Genomic DNA, 23395 nt, shown 5'->3' with positions numbered 1-23395 from the left:
TGGTCTGAAAATATCCAAAAGGAAGTTTTAAATAATATTTTATTAGTACAAACTATCGATTTAAATATTCAAAATACTTTTTTTTCTCAAAAATCAAGTAATATTATAAGAAATGAAAGCACAGAGTAATCATAAGTGAAAATTTGTTGGATATTCATTCAGAGCTAAAATTTATAAGAATAGATATTAAAATCTCAATTTGAGAAGTGGATTAGTATCAACACCTCACATTTTTTTTTTCAGTTTTATATTACGATATTCGTATTCGATAAAAAAATCAATTAAATTAAACAGTTAAGATAATTATAAAAATATAATAAAAAATTAATAAAATATTAACATTTCTAATTTCAAGCAGAAGATATAATGCTATACATTTGAATTATGCAGAAACTAGAATTTTATTCTTAAAAATTAGCAATGTTAATAAAAGATGATTTTTTCACTATTTCGTATTATATAAATATTTAGAATGCAGTTGTAATTTGAAAGAAATTCGGCTTATCTGATATAATGGTTTTTGTATGGTGTTCAAATAATAGTGATGGCTTCCACAAATAACACACACTTTTTTTTAGAATGAATTCCAAAAGAAAAACTTACATTTATAAATTAATAAATACAAATTTAGTTTTAAAAGAGAGTCTTTCTTAATTACATAAACGAATTAATTTCTTTATGAAAAATGTACAGAGCGAAACAAATTAAAAAGCTTGAGGCATAGTAAAGGAAAACAAAATACTGTCAAATCACTTGAGGTTTCAGAGAAAAAAAAGAAGTCAACAACATTTAAATGAAAGATTAGAATGCGTTTTAAATGTGGCTAAAATTCCAATTTTTTTTAAAAAATGTATTCTATCTGTGCCTTACGCAATTAATATTTCTGCTTTGAATTACTTAAAACATTCTTAACCTTTTGGAAAAAAAATATTACTTTTAACTTTTTTAACACATATAAATCCGTTTCTTTAAATATTTTAAAATGTTATTTTCAGTAAATTTTTTTATTTTAATTAAGAAGGAAATATGTATTCTCCCACACATCTCTATTAGCTCGAGTGTTTTTAAATCTTAATTAGTAAAATCCAAATGATTTTAACTTGTATAGTCTCTATAGCATTACCGTATTTTAATATATTTTGGTCAAAGTAATCAGTAATTTATTTCAGTTAAATAATGAATCTATCCATATGACGATTTCCATTAAAGATTTCGTGAAATAAATCAGTGAAAGATTCTGTAATTTTTTTATTTGGAAATATGAATTATAGTTAACTGAAAAGAAAAGTGAAATATTAATCTTAGAACGTTAGATGAAATTCTCTGCAATACGATTTTTATATAACTTCTTTATATACCTGAAATATCTTGAAACAGAACAAATAGTTCTATAATCTAGAGAAGAATCTCATTAACCCGCCTAAAAATTTGTGAAATAGTAATGCGTTCATATTAGAGAAAAATTCCTTAAGAAACCAAGTCGTACATAAATTTCTTGAGTGTTAAAAATAAGCTATCGGCAATCAGAGAAACGGTATAGTAAACATTCACTGATGAAAAATTAATGTAGTTTGAAAATATTAATTTAAATTATATGGTCCAGTATTTTGCATATTCGAAAAAAAATAGTCATTTTCCTTGGATGTTTATTTTTATTTAGAATTTGTCATTATAAAAAGATATGAAATAATTTGTATGAGAATAGTTAATTACAGCTTTTAAGCAGTTTGAACAGTCATTAAAAAACGGAAAAATCAGAAAGTTCTTTATTTACCATAGCATATTCGCAAAATGGAAGTAATTTAATTATTTTCTTCCCCAGAAAATTTGAATCTCGATATTGCATATTACTACTACATGACCTACGTAACATTTAATCTTACATATTAGTGCTCCAATAAATAAAGCAAGTAAATATATAGTCTTAAAAAACATTTTATTTAAAAGTTCGGAATGATAAAAATATGTACAAATAATGCAGATTGAAATACAACTTTAAAATCTGAGTTAATTGTGGCCTTTCCTTGAAGTTACTTTGCTGAATATCCAGTTTATCTGTTGGACTAGTACTTATTTCTCGGTATTATGCAGAACGAAATTACGGACTCAAGAGACTGGTGATAAACTCATTGTGATCAGTTTACTTCAGACAACGAACCATGTTTGATCCAATGTTGTTTCTCTATAGGAAAGACTGCATTTCAGGAAGAAGGTATAGATGGATGAACTGTTGAGAAAGATAATATCAACTTACTGGTTTTGATCGAATTATAGACACTAAGAAAATAAAAATTGTACAAAACAAAATGGACATTTACGTTAAAGAAAACTCTTATAAAATTACTCATTTAGACTGCTTGTAAAAATGAACAAATTTTCAAAGGTTTCAGTATTTATTCCCACTTCAGATTTCTGAAATACGGTTGTCAGCATAAATATTAAAAAAAATATTATAACTTTTCATGCTCAAATCATTTATGACTTAGCACATCCCCCTAATATAGAAACTTGATTTTGATGACTGTCTTAAAATGAAAATAGTATACAAGTTGAAATGAAAATGGCCTTACAAGATAAATATTTCAGGGTATTATTACATTGAGGCATATAATGCATTAATATTCTAATATTAACCCTTTCCAATGGAATACTGCCTCTCTGGCGCCATTCAAGACGGTTCCTCATTTTGAAGCTATTTTTCAATTTTGATTGTTAAAAATATCTATAGAATGGTAAGAAGACGTAGATAATTTTTCGGGAATTTCAACTGAAAATAATTATATATATCTATAATTTGGAACAATAAACAAGTCCTTGAATTAAGTGAATTATGCATCGAATTACATTTCGAAGAGCTAAGGGTTAATTATTTTGATTTGGTTGGAAAGGAGCATATCCCATTCCTATCTCTAGATATGACAGACTTCTAGGAAAATACGTTTAAGACATGGAAGTTTAAAAAAAAAATAAACATGGATGCGTTGGGTCTTATATCAACATGAAACATGCTAGCTGGTAACACTGAATTCCATTTAGAAACTGAAGTTATTGGTATAGGAAATTGTTAATCCACGCAAAATTGCTACCATGAAATCCACGGGAATCTGCTAATCCCACTGAAAATTCAAATCCACGTGACGATAGTTTGAAAAAGAATACTGTTGTAGTACATTCAGAAACATAATATTTCACATTGATAATATCTGAAGAAATAATCAAACAGAATACGATTTAAGGAATATATATTTTTACCTAAATATTCTCACCTAAATTTCAAATTAATTTGCCTGATATCAAAGTTTTATTATTTACAATCAAAAGGCTATTGTGATTTTAGTCAAGAAAATAAGAGAAATAGGGATAATTAACGAAGTATTCTTGAAATCGTGAAAAAGAAAAGCAATTAGGGAAAGCGTTATACATCATATGAATTACATCTTTTAGTGCCTCTCATATTACTTAATTTTTACTGTACGGACTGTAAATTTTTTGTAACTTCAAGATAGAAAAATACTGTTAACACAGTCCGCATCAATCTAACTTAATAAGTTATACTCTGACAAAAATGTCTCCAGTAAGATATTGCGTTACATATTATTTTGAATAAATAAATTCATATTAACATTTAACAACACGTATATGGGAAAGATATACAGTGAAAGTCAAAAGAAAGTAAACACCAACTTTTCATGTATAAAATGCTTTATTTCAAATGCATTATTGACTTATAATGTAAAACAAATACTTAAAATTAAATGTTCATTTAATTAGAATTTAACAGCTTATAAATGTTAAGCTAAAACAAAATACAAAAAGAAATAGCTCAATTTAAACAAATGTCTAGCCAACTTTCTGAGTCAAAAAAAAGTAAACAGATAACTCTGATAGCAAAATAGAATGAAAAAAATTAGCAATTAATACTTTGTTTGCTTTCCTTTAGATTTTATTACAGCTTTTAACCTTCTAGGCATAGATGCTACCAATTTTTTCGTCAGTTCGATCGGGATTTTCTGCCATTCTTCCAAGATAGTTTTTTTCAATTCTTCTTTATTTGAAACCGTTCTTTGGCGTACTTTTTTATCTAAATATGCCCATAAATGTTCAATGGGGTTGAGGTCTGGAGACTGCGGAGGATGGTCTAAAGTCTTGGGTGTCCGATATAGTAACCATTCTTTTACAATTTTAGATGTGTGTTTTGGATCGTTGTCATGCTGGAAGATCCAAGTTCGTGACAGTCCTAATTTCTCAACACTGGGGCCAACATTTTCTTTTAAAATATTTAAGTAGCCTATTTTATCCATCGTAGATTCGATAAATACCAAATTTCCGACCCCTGCTGCCGCCATACATCCCCAGACCATAATAGAGCCACCCCCATGTTTAATTGTTTTAACTGTACATTTATCATCAAATTCTTCGTTCTTCGATCGCCATATTTTCGACTGCTTTTTAGGGGCCAAAATTTCAAATTTTTTTTCATCACTAAATAAAATATTATTCCAAAAATTTAAATCATTTTTTTCGTACTTCCTAGCAAAATTCAGGCGCTTATTTTGATTTGTTTTCGATATGAATGGCTTTTTACGCGGTATCCTACCATGTAACCCATGATCATTAAGAGTTCTTCTTATAGTACTTGCGCTTACTGATTTTCCTGATGTCTGAGATACATTTTGCGCTATCTTTACAGCACTTTCAGCTGGATTTTGTTTTATCTCTCGTACTACAGTTCTAACTTCTGCATCAGTAAGTCTTCTTGGTCTTCCTGTTCTTTCAAAATCCTTAATCTGCTTATACTTCGTATATTTGTCAATGATTTTTTTGACCGTGCAATGATTCCTTTGGACAATTTGTCCTATTTCACGTAATGATTTTCCGTTTTTCTTCAAATTTATTATTATTTTTCTCGTTTCTAGTGATGTTTGTTTCCCCATATCCAGTTTTCTAAAAATGTTCCAGAAAATTTCAGAAATTAACAGAAGAGCGAAATGTACATCAAGAATTCACTTTTGTTTAAGATTCTGTGAAAAAAAAAGTGGTGGCACTTACAAAATTGATAACGTTATAGTGAAAGACTTGTCAGTGTTTACTTTTTTTTAACGCTCAAAAATGGGTGTATTTTTTGATTAAGCGGCTTATTTCTTCTTGTAATTACAATTTGTTTAATATTTATAACGATTTAAATATTTTAATATTAATTATTTAACTATGCAATATTAATTTATGTTACAAGTCAATAATATATTTGCTATATATTGTTTCACACATGAAAAATTAGTGTTTACTTTTTTTTGACTCGCACTGTATGTTAATCGTTATGTCTATATTACACAAGTATTGATAAAATGAAAAAGGATTACCTGTCTGTTTTAGACAATAGACTCACTTCAGAGATTTCTTGCGTCGAATTAAAAACTTTTCATTGTCTTTATTTCAGAATGATCGTAATCTTCTTGTGCACGTATACTTTCTGAATTATAACCATATTCATCCATCATTTTACACTTTCTTTTTCTCTACTCCATAGTGTATTAACTTCCTCCAGAGTTCACATGAAATGAAATCTAATAAATGATGCATAAATGCATCATATTATTTATTAGTAATTTTTTATTAAACCATAATTTATTTCAATCTTAATTTAAAAATTTTCCGCATATAGATACTAAAGAAGGATTTACTTATTATTTTAATAAAATGTCTTTTCTTAACATGAGTATACATTAATTAACTTCTCACAAATGTCACATTGATGGGGTTTGATGCCACTAATCCAATATTTCAAATTTCACTTATGAAGAAATCATTGATGGGGACTTTATAAAAATCAGTATTATAACGATAAATAAAATGTTTCCGAAAATTCTGTTGAATGTTTTTTCCAAACTTTTACAGGCAATAGATTATTTGTATAAATGTGTTCATTAACATTTCTCAATGTCTGGGTGATTATTTATTTACAAATTTCGATTATTCGATGCTAGGGTTTCCTTTAGAATGAATTTCATGAGCGTCCAATATAAATTGTTACACTAAAACCATTACTACGCCTTACAGGGCATTAAAATTTTGTTTGTTGAATGAACATGTAAATAGGTTTTAAGATTACTATTATCATTAAAAACTTTGTTCAGACTTTGCATTATTGATTTTCTTTCGTATGATTACGTAAATGTCTTTTTAAACCACTTCTGTGCGAAAAGGATTTGATATATACATCACATACATAAAGCTGCTATTTCGTATGAGTACGTAAATGCATTTGAAGACCGCTACCGCACATATAAGCTTTGCAACAGACTTCGCAGGTGTACGGTTTTTCTTTCGTATGAATTCGTAAATGTATTTTAAAATTAGTTTTAAATGAAAAAGCTTTACCACAGACTTCGCAGGTATAAAGATTTTCTTTCATGTGAATTTGTAAATGCGTTTGTAAATGGTTTCTTCTCGAAAAACCTTTACCACAGACAACACAGGTATAAGGATTTTCTTTCGTATGAATTCGTAAATGTTCTTGTAAATGGTCTCTTCTCGAAAAACCTTTACTACAGACTTCGCAGATATAAGGCTTTTCTTTCGTATGAGAACGTAAATGTGTTTTTAAAGACCATCTGCGCGAAGCATAATGTATAATATAGATTTTTGATGCATGTGGTGCAACTACACTCATGTCCAAAATTAAGGTCACAAACATAAAATCTGTGAAAAATGAAAAACTATTCACTGTGTTGCCACGAAATTTGTCACAGAGGTACACTACAATGGAAGAAAGAACATAGACACATAATAACATGGACAAAATTTTAATTGGGAATTAAGAAACAGGTTATATCAAAAAGTGTTACATTATGAATCAGAGATAAATCATTTATCTCGGGGAAAGCCTCTCTAATATGGAGTGTGACCACCGTGCACTGCTATACAAGCTTCACAACGAGCTTTCATACTGTTTATGAGGGTTTCAATAAATGCTTGGGGCAACAAAGCCCATTCTTCCAAAAGCGCGGATTTTAACTCTTGGAGGGTTTTATTGGGGGGGGGGGGAGGTTACGTTGTGCAGTGGCTCTTCAGAGACCATCGCAAACATGTTCAATAAGATTGAGATCCGGAGACCTCGATTGCCAGTCCATACGTCGAATACCTCTTCCTCAAGAAAATCAGCAACGATCTGGGATATGTGTGGACGCGCGTTATCGTCCATAAACATGAAGTCTGGACCAAAAGCACCCCGGAACAACCTCACATAGGCTTCAAGGATCTCATCTCTATAGCGATGTGCATTGACAGTACCTGCATCGAACACGTGCAGTGGTGTACAACTGCAAAACATTATGCCACCCCAGACAAGGATTCCTCAGCCAACAAATCTGTCGATTTCTTTTACTTAGGAGGGATGATTGCGAGCTCCTCGCTCTTTCCAGATGAATATTCGATGAGTGTCACTCTGTGTGGTAAATCTCGTCTCATCACTGAAAAGAAAATGCCTCCATTCTTGCTGTGCCTAAGACTGATGTGTTCGGCACCAGAACAACCGGGCTTTTCTGTTGGATGCAGTCAAAGGGACGCACTCAACTGGTCGCCGAGCATAAAGGGCCCTCTCTGCTAGACGTCTATATACTGTTGGTCTTGAAAGTCTTATTCCAGACGCAGCAGCAAGGTCACGAGCAATTTGAGGAGCCTTTGTCAGCCTATGCCGTCGTGTGCTTAATACCAGATAGCGATCCTGTGCAGGCCTCGTTGCATTGTGACGGCCTTGGCCGGCCTTCCTGCTTACAGCACCACTTGTTTGGAATTGATTACGCAATCTGAATACCACTTTTGATGCCACTTGTAACCATCGAGACACCTCCGCTTGAGACTGCCCTGCTTCAAGACTGCCAACAGAACTCCATCTCAAGGAATCGTCTAAACGATTATGAGAACTCATTCTCACTGGAAACCGGTTACAGTTTTTGTTTTAATGCAATATTCCCAAAATTGCAGGAAAAAATCCCAGATTTCTAAACGGTCCAATTTCAGCAGTTCCTCAAAAAATAATGCTAAATAACATTTTTTCCCACAACAAAGGTTAATATCGTGTTACCGGTACTCCACAATATACAAAATATAATTTGTTTAAATTTTACTGGTAGGTATTTAGAATTACTTTGAAAAACATATTTGTGACCTTAATTTTGGACATGAGTGTAATAATGTTTATCATGTTATATACAAATAGTTTTATATATCTTTTCACCCCTTCAAAAGAATACCGAAAATAGTATGCGAAATAAAGAATTCATCGAGTAATCGCCTCATTCATGAGCGTAGTGTATGGATTTTCAAATCCTAATATTTAAATTGGTTTGGTAAAGCACATCTCCCCTTTATTACCTCTAAGTATAACAGTCTACCGGAGTGCATTCAAAACAGCAAATTTATGAAAAAATATCGAATAGTTGACTCTTATATGAACAAGAAATATTTTAATAGATAACAATGAGATCCAATTAGAAATTGAAATAATTTGTCTTAGAAAGTTGCCGGAAAAATGGAATCCCTGATAATCGAGCTTGAAATTAGAATACATCAAAATGCTATCAATTAAGAATCATAATATTTTGTATGGTAACATACGAATAAATAATTTGATTGTAAACCAACTTCAATTTAGGAAGAATACACATATTTTTCTAAATATTAATAAATAAACGACAGATTCAATTTGTAATTATATAAAATTTAAATAATTTAAATGATAAAGGCTTTAATAAACATAGCTTAAGGAATTAAAACAATGAAATAGGGATCATTAATGAAGTATTTCAGGAAATCATGGAAATAAGAAACAATTCTTGAGCACGTTGTACGTCATATGCATCCCATCTATTACAGCCTATCTATTAATTATGATTAATTAAGTAAGATGCTGATGATGAAGATGTCGTGTCCGTGTTGCCACGGAAAGGGGGTGCAGTAGATTCTGAGGGTAAAGACCCCTGATCACCCGAGGACAGAAATCTGACTTCTAGCTCATATGAAGATGAAACTCACGCATTCGCTTGCACAACCCCTTTTTACAGGGGGAGACATTCACACAACTCACAGATAAACACAGATGAAGAACAACCTTGCCCGAACAGGGATTCGAACCCGGGACGCCCAGACTTAACTAAGAAATTAAGTAAAATGAACTAGACAACAGAATACAGTTACAAGTGATTGCATCAATTTGGATAAGTTACACTATAATAAACATGTCTCCCTTTTAAATAAAATTAATTCACATTAACATTCTATAACTAGAATATTGTGAAGATATTTAAATATCACGATCACTGATATTTAGATATCTTTACATGAGCACTGATAAAGTGAAAAGACATTACCTGTCTTTTTCAGGCAATCTATTCACAATGGAAATTTTTTGCACCAAATTAGAACGAAGAGAAACATTCAGAATGAATAGTTAAACATTCACTTTCATTTCTAAAAAAATAAGCAACATTGAGGTGTTTTTTTTTTTTTAATCGTAATTATAAAAAGATATTTTCAGAAGAAATATAATGAATAAAGGCTCGGATTCATGTTCATGATGAAATAGCAATATATAGTTCTTAATATATTTGTTCTTAACTTATTTGTCGATCTTAAATCTATTAAATATAACAAATGTTGCTACATGATAGAAATATAAATATCATTAATCCGTTTTTTGAAATAGAAGCCTGTTTAAAATACAGAAACATTCCGTAATCTAACTAAGTCATAAATAAATTTTACGAGTGTCAAAAATAAGCTGTCGGCAATTAAAGAAACCGTATAGTAAGCATTTAGTGATGAAAAATTAAAGTACTTTGAAAAATATTAATTTAATTATAGGATACATTATTTCTCATATTCGAAAAACACCAATAAATTTCTTTTAAGCTTTATTTCCATTCAGAATTTGTCATTATGAAAACATAAAATAATTTGTACGTGAATAGATAATGATAGGTTTTCAGCAGTTTGAACAGTCATTAAAAAAAGGATAACCTCATAATATTTTTTTTTTTTTCATTTTCTTCCGCACACTCGAAAACTGGCATTATTGAACATTTTCCTTTCCCAGAAAATATGAATCTCGATATTTCCCAAAATTTATTTTCAATCAGATTTTGTTATTCTGGTAACAAAGAAATTAATTTGTTTGCGAAAAGCAAAAGACAGTTTTTCAGCAATTCGAACAGTCATCGGTAACAAAGAAAAGGAACATCTCAGTAAGCTTAATTACTTCCGCCTCTTCGCAAAATTCTCTTGATTATTTTTTTTCTTTACAGATAAAACATGTTATTAATAGATATCGTGCGTAAAGTATAATCGAAAAATATCAGTGCTCAAAAAATTAAAACATTTTATTTAAAAATGGAAATGGATTAAAACATGTCTCAATAATAAAGATTTCAAAACAGCAGTAAAATCTATGGTAATAATGTCATTTTCTTCAAGTCAGTTTGCTAGATAAGGGACTTTATGTGAAGGACTAGGGATTATTTCTCGGGATTATGCAGAACGAACTTGCGGACTTCCGAATCGAGAGAAAAATCACACTACAGAAATTACTCCAGACAACGAACCATGTTTGATCCATTATTGCTTCTCTGTAAGAAAGATTGCATTTCAGGAAGGAGGTACAGCAGGATGGACTGTTGAGAATGAAAATATTAGCATTATGAATTTCTTCGAAAGACATTAGAAAAATTTTATAAAACAAAAAGTTGATTTATGTTTAAGTTGAAAAATACACTTATATAAATACACATTTAGTGTGTCTGTTAATACGCACAATGTATCTAATATCTCAGGATTCATCTTCAATTAAAATTTCTAAAATGCGTTGGGTACAAGTAGTGTCGTTGGGTATAATTTTTTGTTATATATTCGTCAAACCAGAGGTACAACCGATAGCATCAGTATATATTGGCACTACATACAATCCTTTGCACTTTCACAGCTAATGAAATTAAGAAATCTGAGAACCCACAGTAATAATTTCCATTCGAATTGTGGGTCCATAGCTGTTTTTTAAAACCGTCGGAGATAGGTAAAAAGTTCTGTCGGTATATATCTATATATATTGTATCTATAGGTATAAAGTACACTAAAATATGCCGGCGTCCTGGCATAGGGGTAGCGCCTCTTCCCCGTGATCTGGGCGCACTGGGTTCGAGTCCCGGCTTGGGCATGGTTGTTCTATGTGTGAGATGTGTGAATGTGCCCTCCTGTAGAAAGGGGTTGTGCAAAAGAATGAGTGATGCGTGAGTAGCAAAGTCGTTCTCTTGACCCTAGTTGGCGCTACTAAAAAAACTAAGAGCCGCCCCCCCCCCACACCGGCTTAATTCGCTGTCTTCGTAACAGCGGGCTTGTCCATGGCAAGTGTCATAAGAAACAACAACACTAAAATATTCTTTAATGATGTAAATAATTCTATTTCATGTCATTTCATTTAATAGATGTTCTTCTGAAACAACTTGACTTAAATTATACTTGACTATTTTATTGTCTTACTTTACTAAGAATAAAATGATTGATGTTTGTGAGAGATTCAGTTTATTAGAATCCTAGGTTACTATAATTTTTCTCATGATAATATATTTGAAAGAAAAACAAAAAATACATATATATCATGGAAACAGTATTTCCATGTCCTGGAGTTTTGAGATTTAAAATAAATATATGTATTAATCATATTTATTAGTTAATTCATAAATTCGACCGGAAAGCATTTTTGAAAAAAATGGCCAATTTAAAATTCAAATTTATAACTTTTAAAATGATTCGTCTGCAATTTTCGACGATTCAGAACTAAACTCTTACAGAAATTATAAAAAATACTTGAATACTAAAATAATTTGTAGCTATAATTTTCTTTATTTATGTTTTCTGTAATAAATTCTTAATTACATCAACATTGTAAAATATTTTTTTCAAGTAATGTCAAATTAAAAATGATTTTCCACGTTTATTTATGTAAGAGTAAATTAATTTTATATTTTCTAAATAGGATTCATATCGAATATTAATGTGTTATATGGAATATCATTAGACTTTATTACATTTGAAAATTAAAATTTCTCATACACTCTTTGGAGCAATTTCAAATAATCCCTATTTCATATCGTGGAACAGCATGTGATATTTCTAATTTTTATTTTATTTTTATACGAATTTCTGTAATTGCTCTAACTTGTTATGCTTGTGTACATTTGGAAAACGGTTTGTTGTTAAACTTTCTACCTTACACCAAGAAGAAATGTCTATAAACTGTAAGCCAGTGTTTATAACAAAGTTTATTTTTATCTTGTTCCAGGCAAAGTGTCCATTACAAGATTCTGTGGAGCGAAGCAATAGCGTCTTGAAATAAATTATCTTCCGTTTGTTTCAAAAGTTATCTTCCATGTAATTACGCTTGTTATCCTATAGCAGTCTGATAGAAATATAAATAGCTTCTTAACGAAATGAACGCTAATTAGTTCTGCAACCTCTATTTAACGTGCAATCACTTTGGGCGAAATACATTCCAAATGATGGATTCGAACCTTTGATTCTCGTGACGACTAGAAAACTTTGCCTCAGCGTTATATAAAAATGCTATCTCTGATTCTAGTTGTTGTTTAACATTTTTCCGTAAATTGCCCGAATTTCCTATTTTTAAAGAAAAGACATGTTGCAGTATTAATAATTTGGAGTTACGAGCACACTCATTAAGCATATTAAATTGACATGTTTCACGTTTGTAACGATTTATTTTTGTTTTGATTTTTCAATCACTTCATCTCATAATGTAAATCTGAAAATGGATTACTTTTTTGCTGATGTCAATAAAATAGTACATTAAATTTATCTATTAATTAAAGATTGATTGCTAGTAATAAATTTACAGTTACTTTTTCGACTTCATACTGTTTGCAATCATGAATTATGAAATAGATTAAAGCTTTAGAATTATAATTCCGTTTTTTATTACATCAAATAAAGAAACACGTTTCTTAATGGAATATCTAGAGATGAAACAAATGAAAAAGCCTGGGCATTAAAACCCAATGATGAAAGATTGTAAAATCACTTTATATTTCACTTTAAAGTGGAATTCAGTAACACTTAATTGAAAAAAGAGAGTCCGTTTTAAACATGATTACAAGTGTAATTTTTTGAAAATTTATTCTATCTTCAATTAATGCTAATGCGGTTTCAGGTTTGATTTCCGAAAAAATATGCCGATGTTTTCGGAACATAAATATTATGTTATTCTTCTTAATACACATCTGAATGTGTTATTATAATTTTTCAAAATGTTTTTTCCGTATATATTTATCATGAGTTGAAGAAATTTGGATATTCGCACATGTTACGATTGGATGCATTGTTCGATTTTTTTTTATTTATTATAAAACATATAAATTTTTTTAACTTGTCTGATCTTGATAACATTATAGTGTTTAAAGATTTTTTGAACTAAATTATCAGTTATTTATGTCAAGTAAATATTGTATCTCTTTATATGACGACTTCTAGGAAAGATATTTTGAAAATAGTGAATGGAATATATCATTTTTTATGAAATAAATATACATCGAATATAAAAAAAAAGGTCTTAGCATGCTAATACAAGTTGTTTGTAAAAGCGGTTTTTAATTTACTTATTTTTAAAAACCACTTCTACAAAAAATTGATATCTTAAAAATTTAAAAATATAACGAATGTTGCTACACGGTAGAAATAGGAATCCAATTAATCCGCCTTGTAATGAAGAAAAATTCCGTATAGTAACTAAGTCGTATAACAAATACGCTATCGGCAGTCAACGCAAAGGTATCGCAAGCATTCATAGAAGAAAAAATATTCATTCAAATTATGTGGTTCAGTATTCCTCACATTCGAAAAACATTAATTATTTTCTTTCTAGAATGAAAATAAATCATAATTTGTCATTCAGAAAATCTAAAAATTAATTGGTATATGAATAACAAATGACAGCTTGTCAGCAATTCCATTAGTCATTAAAACCAAAACGAAAAAAAGGAACACCTTACTTAGTTTAATTACTTCCACATTTTCACAAAATTGGCATGATTTATTCTTCTTTGTCCCTAGAAATTAGAATTCTGATATAGTACATTATTAATGCATGTCGAACATAAAGTATAATTGAAAAATATCAGTGCTTTAATAAATAAAACACATAAAATATAAACATAAAAATATTTCATTTAAAAGAGCAAATTGATTAAAGTATGTATCAAAAATGAAGATTTAAAAACAACAGTAAAATATGACATAATAGTGGCATTTTCGTGAAGTCAGTTTGCTGGATATCGAATTTATATGTGGGACTAGCCTTTATTTCTCGGGATTATGCAGAACGAACTTGCGGTCTTTCGAGTTGAGAGAAAAATAACTGTGTCAGCAATTACTCCATGTTACAGCAATTACTCCAACGAAACATGTTTGATCCATTCTTGCTTCTCTGTAAGAAATATTGCATTTCAGGTAGGAAGTGCAGAAGGGTGGACTGTTGAGAATGAAAAATATCAGCATTATGAATTTATTCAAAATATATTAGAAAAATATGCATTCGATTTGTTACGGTTTCTTACGCTTCGAAAAAATTAGAACTAACAGTAAATATCAAATAACATTACTTAGAGAGAGAAAAATACCAAAGTCACACCAACCGAGATAAATATATTTTTCTCTAGCATGTTTCCAGTAAAAAATTGCATAAATTTTTAATACAAAATTAATTCATGTTAATATAAAAAATGTAGAATATTTGAAAAAAATGTTAATCGATTTCATGAGTACAAATAAATTAAAAAAGCTTTACCTTCTTTTCAAACAGTCGAATTGCTCCGAGTATTTAAAGCGATGAATTAGAAAGCCTACACAGTCTTTACGTCAGAATGCTCTTATTCTTCTTGAGAAGGGATGAATTCGTCCATCGATTTACCCTTTTTGGTTTCTCTATTCCAATATATTATGACTTGCTTTAGAGGCCAGATTCCATTTTGCAAATATCAACTAATGTCGTGAAGATTAGGACCTACCTCGATATTCAGAATGAACTATTAAACATACAATTTTATTTATAATGATATAAGAAAGTGCATTAGAGTTTTCCGGTTAATTTTTATGATTTTCTGCATATAATTAAGATACATTTTTCAATCACAAGTCCAGTAAGACAACTATTCTCAAAAGACATAAAAAATGAATGCTTGAATATAAGTTCTTAATTCTAAGGAAATTTTCCCTTTTCGATGCAAAGTTTCTTTTAAATGAATTCATTAATTTTCTTTTAAATACGTTTTTCATTAAAATGAGTTCTGTAAATGTCTATAATGAATTGTTACACAAATATCGTTACTTCTCATTCTACGGCATTAAGATTTACCTGTTGAATGAATATATAAATGAGTCTTAAGATCACTAATATCATAAAATGTTTCAAACAGACTTTGCAGGATTAGGGATTTTCATTTTTGTGAGTACTTAAATGTCTTTTTAAAGAACTTCTGCGCGAAAACGATTTGCCACAAACTTCGCAGGTATAGGGTTTTTCCTTTGTATGAATACGTAAATGCATTTTTAAAGAACTTCTGCACGAAAACGATTTGCCACAAATTTCGCAGGTATAGGGCTTTTCTTTTGTATGAATTTGTAGATGTTTTTTAAAATTGCTTCCGTTCGAAAATGATTTACCACAGAAGTCACAGATATAAGGTTTTTCTCTTGTATGAATATGTAAATGTTCTTGTAAATGGATTCTCTGCGTAAACGTTTTGCCACAGACATCACAGATATAAGGTTTCTCTTTCGTATGAATTCGTAGATGTTTTTTAAAATTGCTTCCGTCCGAAAATGATTTACCACAGAAGTCACAGATATAAGGTTTTTCACCTGTATGAGTACGCAAATGAATTTGTAACTTACTTTTTTGGGTAAAGCCTCTACCACATTCATCACAAGCATAAGATTTTTCTCTTGTATGAGTGAGCAAATGTGTTTTCAAATTACTTTTTTGTTTAAATGCTTTGCCACAAATCTCGCATAGATTCGGTTTCTCATCTATATGAATAATTAAATGCTGGCTTAAATTGCATTTAGAACCGCACTTTTGACCACAAATTTTACATTCATGTACATTTCCTTTCCATTGAAACAGTTTATGGTTTAGTTTTTCTTCCATATTAGATTTTTAACCTTTAAATTTGAATTCCCCGATTAATGGACAGATGATTGTATAGTAAATTAAATTTCTCATTTAAAATTCCTTCAAAAAAAAACTGTGTTCATAAAAGTCAGGAAATAAAAACTCCACTATTTCAATCGTTTTACACACTTCATAAAGAAATACCACACTTGGAAGTTATCAAACTTTTTTGCAGTCATTAAAACTTACCAATGGCTTGAATGAAATCTTTCATTTGTTCAACTAAAAACATAATAAGCGTTATTACCCAGTTTTAATTACATCTCCTTCTCATATATAATACGGCATTTATAAAAGTTAGAATCTTTTAAATTCTTAAGATTATAGAAATGCAAAACCTTTAGTTTTTGTATGACAAAATGCTTTACCTGAAGTAAAATGAGCCTTTTTTTAAAATCTTTAATACGAGCCTGCCTTTAATTTACACTTCTCTACCAAACGTAATGTATGAAATCATGACCTGCAAAAAATCAGAAAGAATCTTCTTTTCAAAACGTTTCCATTGCCATTAGTAATTATGGCAGGCAGGTAGAGAAACGTAGAATTTTTTTAAAAATAAATATGTCGCTTATAGATAACGAAATAGTGTCCTTGGGTATAATTTTTTGTTAAGTATCCGTCAAACCAGAGGTTCAACCGAAAGCGTCAGTATATATCAGCATTACATACCATCCTTTGCGCATTTACAGCTAATGAAATTAAGAAATTTGAGAAACGACAGTAAGTCCATTATTTGTTCATTCTAATTGTGGGTCATAGCTGTTTTTTAAAACCATCGGAGATGGGTAAAAAATTCTATATGTATATATCTATATCTATTGTATCTATAGGTATAAAGTACGCTAAAAAATTCTTTAATGATGTAAATAAATGTATTTCATGTCATTTCATTTAATAGATGGTCTTCTGAATATAAAGTCTAGATTTTTTAATGCAATTCAGTGGAATGTAGTTCTGTCTAGAATTTTAAAAATAACAATTATTACTCATCTATATTTAAACTTGCTGGAGGAATAAGCATTTTAATATCATTAATTTAAACGATTTTAGAACGTTTTAATATCTCTCTGGAGTATTATTTGTCATTTATTTGGTAGTTTTTTCTCGAAGTGGCATTGACTGCTTTTTAAAGGAATTCAAATCATCGTAAATCGATGAGGTTCTGTTGCAGAATAGCGGGTCGATATTCTCTATTTCAGATTTAGAAATCGGAAAATGTTTCCCTAAATATTTTTAAAAGGACCGAAACTATCTAAAATTTTGGTAGTAAATTTTTAGTAGCTCAATTATTGACATATACAACGCAAAATATAATTATTTGCTTCACTTGAACCAATTTATATGTGTTTTATGTATAGTATATGTGTTCTTATGGGTTCAAACAAACTGCTGGATCACTATTTGAATAGACACTTTGTATATTAGCTTTCTAACAGACAATTTTCTTTCTGAAAGAGAGGTTTCGAAAATAGAATCATTAAGCAGAAATTGAAACTAATAATCTACCATAGTCATGTTTATAAGTGGTTGGAGAGAAACAACAATTAATAATATAATTTGCAATTAAAATTTTGATTGATATTTACCGAAATGTTTTGTATTTTATCATTTCACACATATGGAGGAACGTGAGCATAGACAAATACACACATATGTGTGTGTATACACACACACACACACACACACATATATATATCCCTCTCAGAATTTCTTCTAAATTTTATAGGGATTACACTTCATTCTTTTGTTGTCTTACTTTACTAAGAATAAAATGATTGATGTTTGTGAGAGATTCAGTTTATTTGAACCCTAGGTTACTGTAATTTTTCTCCAGATAATATATTTGAAAGAAAAATAGAAAATACATATATTTCATGGAATCAGTACTTCCATGTCCTGGAATTTTGAGATTGAAAATAAATATACGTGTTAATAATATTTAAAATAAATTTGTAAATTCGACCGTAAAGCATTTTTGAAAAAAAATGACCAATTTAAAATTGAAATTTATAGCTTTATTATAGCTTATTAAAGTACTTTGGAAAATATTAATTTAACTATAGGAAACAGTATTTCTCATAACGGAAAAACTCTGATCAATTTTTCTTTTAAGCTTTATTTTCATTAAGAATTTTTCATTAGGAAAACAAAATAATTTGTATACGAATGGACAATGACAGCTTTTCAGAAATTTGGACAATCATTAAAAAAGCATAAACTCAGAAAAAAAATTTCATTTACTAAAGCACCCTCGCAAATTGGCTTGATTGAACGTTTTTCTTCCCCAGAAAATTTGAATCTCGATATTTCAAAAAAATTATTTTCAATCAGAATTTGTTATTTAAAAGAAAAGACTTTTTTGAAGCAATTCGAACAGTCATCGGTAACAAAAAAAGGAACATCTCAGAAAGTTTAATTTCTTCAGCATCTTCGCAAACTTGACTTGCTTTATTTTTTTCTTTCCAGATATAAAATATTCTAAATAGATAACGTGCATAAAGTATACATCGAAAAATATCAGTTCTCAAATAAATAAAACATATATAAACTTAAAAACATTTTATTTAAAAATAGAAATGGATTAAAATATGTCTCAATAATAAACATTTCAAAACAGCAGTAAAATCTATGGTAATAATGTCATTTTCTTCAAGTCAGTTTGCTAGATACAGGAGTTTATGTGAAGGACTAAGGATTATTTCTCGGGATTATGCAGAACGAACTTGCGGACTTTCGAGTCGAGAGAAAAATCTTTGTTGAGAAATTACTCCAGACAACGAACCATGTTTGATCCATTATTGCTTCTCTGTAAGAAAGATTGCATTTCAGGAAGGAGGTGCAGAAGGTTGGACTGTTGAGAATGAGAATATCAGCATTATGATTTTCTTCGAAGCATAGACATAAAAAAAATTTATAAAACAAAACGTAGATATACTTCGAAAAATATCCTTATATAAATAATCATTAAGAATGTCTATTCATACGCACAATATTTCTTAAATCTCAGGATTGATGCTCAATTAAAATTACTAAAATACAGTAGTTAGAACGAATTTTTAAAAAAAAATAATTTTTCTTATTTTCCTTTAGTTGAAAATAGTTTTCAATGAATCACGCCTAAAAACTAAAGCTATAAATTTAGAATGGTTCATAAAGTATTTCTTAAAATCATGGAAATGACTAGTTCTTGATCTTGTTGCACGGCTTATTCATTCGATCTGTTACGGTCTCTTACGCTTCGAAATAATTAGAAATTACAGTAAATATCAAATAACATTAATTAGAGAGAAAAATACCAATGGTACACCAACCTAGATAAATATATTTTAATCTAGCATGTTTCCAGTATAATATTGCGTGAATTTATAATACAAAATTAATTCATGTTAATTAATTCAAATGTAGAATATTTGAAAAATATTTTAATCGATTTCATGAGTACCAATAAATTGAAAAGGCTTTACCTTCTTTTCAGACAATCGAATTGATCCGGTTATTTTAAGCCATGAATAAGAAAGTCTACACAGTCTTTACGTCAGAGTGCTCCTATTCTTCTTGAGGAGGGTTGACTTCGTCCATCAATTTACCCTTTTTGATTTCTCTATTCCAATATGTTACGACTTTCTTTAGAGGCCTGATTCCGCTTTGCAAATATAAACTAATGTCATAAAAATTAGTACACACATCGATATTCAGAATGAGATGTCAAACACACAATTCGATTTATAATGGATTAAGAAAGTGAGTAACAGAGTTTTACCATTAATTCTTATGATTTTCTGCATATAATAATATTATATTTTACTATCATGAGTCCAATAAGACAAATTTTCCTAAAATATATAAAAAAATGAATGCTTGAATATAAGTTCTTAATTCTAAGGAAATTTCTACAATTCGATGCAAAGTTTTTCTTTTAAGGGAATTCCTTAATTTTCTTTTATGTGAGTTTTTAATTAAAATGAGTTATGTAAGTGTCCATAATCTATTTTTACACTAAATTCGTTACTACTCATTCCAAGACATTATTGAGTTTCCTGTTGAAGGAATATATAAATGGATTTTTAGATTGCTATTATCATAAAAAGTTTCTTAACGGACTTCGCAGGATTACGGATTTTCATTTCTATGAGTACTGAAATGTCTTTTTAAATTAAATCTGTGCGAAAACGATTTACCACAAACTTCGCAGGTATAGGGTTTTTCTTTTGTATGAGTACTTGAATGTCTTATTACAGAACTTCTGCGCGAAAACGATTTGGCACAAACTTCGCAGTTATAGGGTTTTTCTTTTGTATGAATACGTAAATGCATATTTAAAGAACTTCTCCACGAAAACGATTTGCCACAAATTTCGCAGGTATAGGGTTTTTCTTTTGTATGAATATGTAAATGTTCTTGTAAATGGATTCTCTGCGTAAACGTTTTGCCACAAACATCACAGATATAAGGTTTCTCTTTCGTATGAATTCTCAGATGTTTTTTAAAATTGCTTCCGTTCGAAAATGATTTACCACAGAAGTCACAGATATAAGGTTTTTCTTTTGTATGAATACGTAAATGTTCTTGTAAATGGTTACTATGCGCAAACGTTTTGCCACAGACTTCGCAGGCATAAGGCTTTTCTTTTGTATGAATACGTAAATGTCTTTGTAAATGACCTCTCTGTGTAAAAGTTTTACCACATACATCACAGATATGAGGTTTCTCTTCCGTATGAATTCGTAGATGTCTTTTAAAACTGCTTCTGTCAGAAAATGCTTTGCCACAGAAGTCACAGATATAAGGTTTTTCATCAGTATGAGTACGCAAATGAGTTTTTAAATTACTTTTTTGAATGAAAGATTTACCACATACATCACAGGCAAAAGATTTTTCTCCTGCATGAATGAGCAAATGCGCTTCCAAAGTTCTTTTTTGTTTAAATGCTTTACCACAAATCTCGCACAAATTCGGTTTCTCATGTGTATGAATAATTGAATGTCGGCTTAAATTGAATTTAGTACTGCATTTTTTAGCACATATTTTACATTCATGTACATTCCCTTTCGATTGAAAGGCTTTATGATTTAGTTTTTCTTCCATATGAAAATTCAACCTTTAAATTTGATTTCCTGGATTAATGAACTGATCAGCGTATAGTAAATTAAATATCTCGTTTAAAATTCGTTGAAATATAATTTTGTTTTTTTTTTAATAAATTACAGTTTCATTTGATTTAATCGACTCTAAACACAATCAGCCTTATTACACAATTATAATTATGTCTCCTTGAATATAATGCAGTATTCATAAAAGTTAGAATCTTTTAAATTCTTAAGATTATAAAATTTTATAAGCTTTAGTTTTTTGATGAAAAAATTGCGTTACCTGAAGTAAAATAAACCTTTTTTAAAATCTTGATAATCTGCCTGTTGTTAATCTACACTTGTCTACAAAAGATAAAGTATGACATCATGACCTGGGAAAATCAGAAAAAAAAACTTCTATACAAATTATTGCCATTGCCATTACCATTAGTAATTCTGGCTTGCATGTAGAGAAACTTAGAAGGATTGGAAAAATTGATTCGTATATTGATTCCATAGTTTCCTTGGGTACAATTTTTGGTAAAGTATCCGCGACACTATTTGTTCGATCCCTAGCATCAATATATACCAACATTTCATTCTATCCTTTGCGCTTTCACATATAATCAATTTAGGAAATTTAAGAATCTACAATTAGCATTCCAATTAGAATGTCCAGGCATCTATAGAACTCCTGTCGAATAATTTTTTAATGACGGAAATCATTGAATTGCATGTTATTTATTTTATTACATGTTCTGCTGAAACAATTACAAAGGTTAAAAATTTTGCTCAAGGTCTTGATTTTTTTTCATCAATTTTAATACTATATAATCGACTGTCTAAAGTTTTAAAAATAGCAATTATTAATCATTTACACTTAAAATTGTCTGAGAAATAAACATTTGAATCTCACGAATTTAAACGATTTTAGAACGTTTTAATATCGGTTTGGAGTATCATCTGTCAATTATTTGTTAGTGTTTGTTCGAAGTGGAGTTGACTGTTTTGTAATGGGATTCAAATCATCGTAACTTGGTGAGGTTTTGTTTCAGAAAGGCGGATCGACTTTCTTTATTTTAGTTTTAGAAATCGAAGAATAATTTACTAAATATTATTAATAAGACCGATAAAATCTAAAATTTTTGGTCGCAAATTTTTCATTTGCTTCATTTGAACCATATTATTTCTTTTTTAAGTATATATGTATTCTTATGGTTTCAAAAAAACTGCTGGATCATAATTAGATTTGACACTTTGCATATTAGATTCTTAACAGCCAATTTTCTTTCAGAAAGAGACGTAATTTCATTTGAAATTAAAACTTTTATTGATATTTACTGAAAAAATACTTTTATCTTATTATTACACACAAACACACAAATATGTTTTGTATATATTATTATATAACAAATCTTCCATTTATCCCTTTGAATTTCTTCTAATTTTTATAATTATTATAATAGACACTTTTCTTGTCTTACTTTTCTTGAAGATAACGGAAGACCATTAAAAGAATAAAGCAAATATATAATAAATTACATCCCAAAATCCTAAAGAATTTTTTAATTATATTAAAATGTCCAATAATCTTTAAAAATAGAATGCGTTGTCGAAATATAACTTGTTTAATATTTGTTTAAAGCAATAGGCATGCATATTTTAAGTGTCTTGTACTTCTTATTTTATTCGCAATATTTAAATATGTCTGCTATAGTATACTTACTTAGAATTTTTGAATCGGCATGTTAAATATGCTCTGTCGAATTTATTCGGTCATGTTTTCTTCTTCCTTTATTTATTATTCCAGTAGAAAAATGGAGATTTTCAACCAGAAAATTCAATTCTTAAGTTATTTACTATACAAAGAGGAGAGAGACCAAATTATTAAAGATTTATATATATATATAATTTTTTTATAAGTACCCAATTTTATTACATTAATGATTATCACAAAAATATTAAATTTTTTTGTGCTCATTTTAAGAGCAGTAACGTTTCAAAAATTTAATTTAGTGTACATATTTTTGTAATATGTTTATGCAGAAATCATGCTTTGTTTTGAATGTTCTATTGTATTCTGAACGAATCG

At 29.3% G+C, this 23395-nt stretch overlaps 1 protein-coding gene across 1 annotated transcript; it reads right to left on the bottom strand.

The window, feature by feature from the left end:
- Positions 1-20097: 20097 nt before the first annotated feature.
- LOC129959359 (gastrula zinc finger protein XlCGF8.2DB-like) lies at positions 20098-21319 on the bottom strand. Its single transcript, XM_056072177.1, has 2 exons — positions 20749-21319; positions 20098-20631 (listed from the first exon to the last, which is right to left on the bottom strand). The coding sequence occupies exons 1-2, from the start codon at positions 21317-21319 to the stop codon at positions 20345-20347; spliced, it is 858 nt and encodes a 285-aa protein (XP_055928152.1). The 3' UTR covers positions 20098-20344.
- Between the last annotated feature and the right edge of the window lie 2076 nt (positions 21320-23395).

Source organism: Argiope bruennichi, chromosome X1 (genome assembly GCF_947563725.1).
Source record: "Argiope bruennichi chromosome X1, qqArgBrue1.1, whole genome shotgun sequence".
Classification (NCBI taxonomy): Eukaryota; Metazoa; Arthropoda; class Arachnida; order Araneae; family Araneidae; genus Argiope; species Argiope bruennichi.
This window is presented reverse-complemented; position numbering and strand designations above follow the sequence as displayed.

Coding starts and splice junctions, on each gene's coding strand:
- LOC129959359 (XM_056072177.1), bottom strand. CDS start 21,319: ATGGAAGAAAAACTAAATCATAAAGCCTTTCAATCGAAAGGGAATGTA. Junction 20,632..20,748: donor TTATATCTGTGACTTCTGTG/GTAAATCATTTT, acceptor TCCATTTACAAG/AACATTTACATATTCATACA.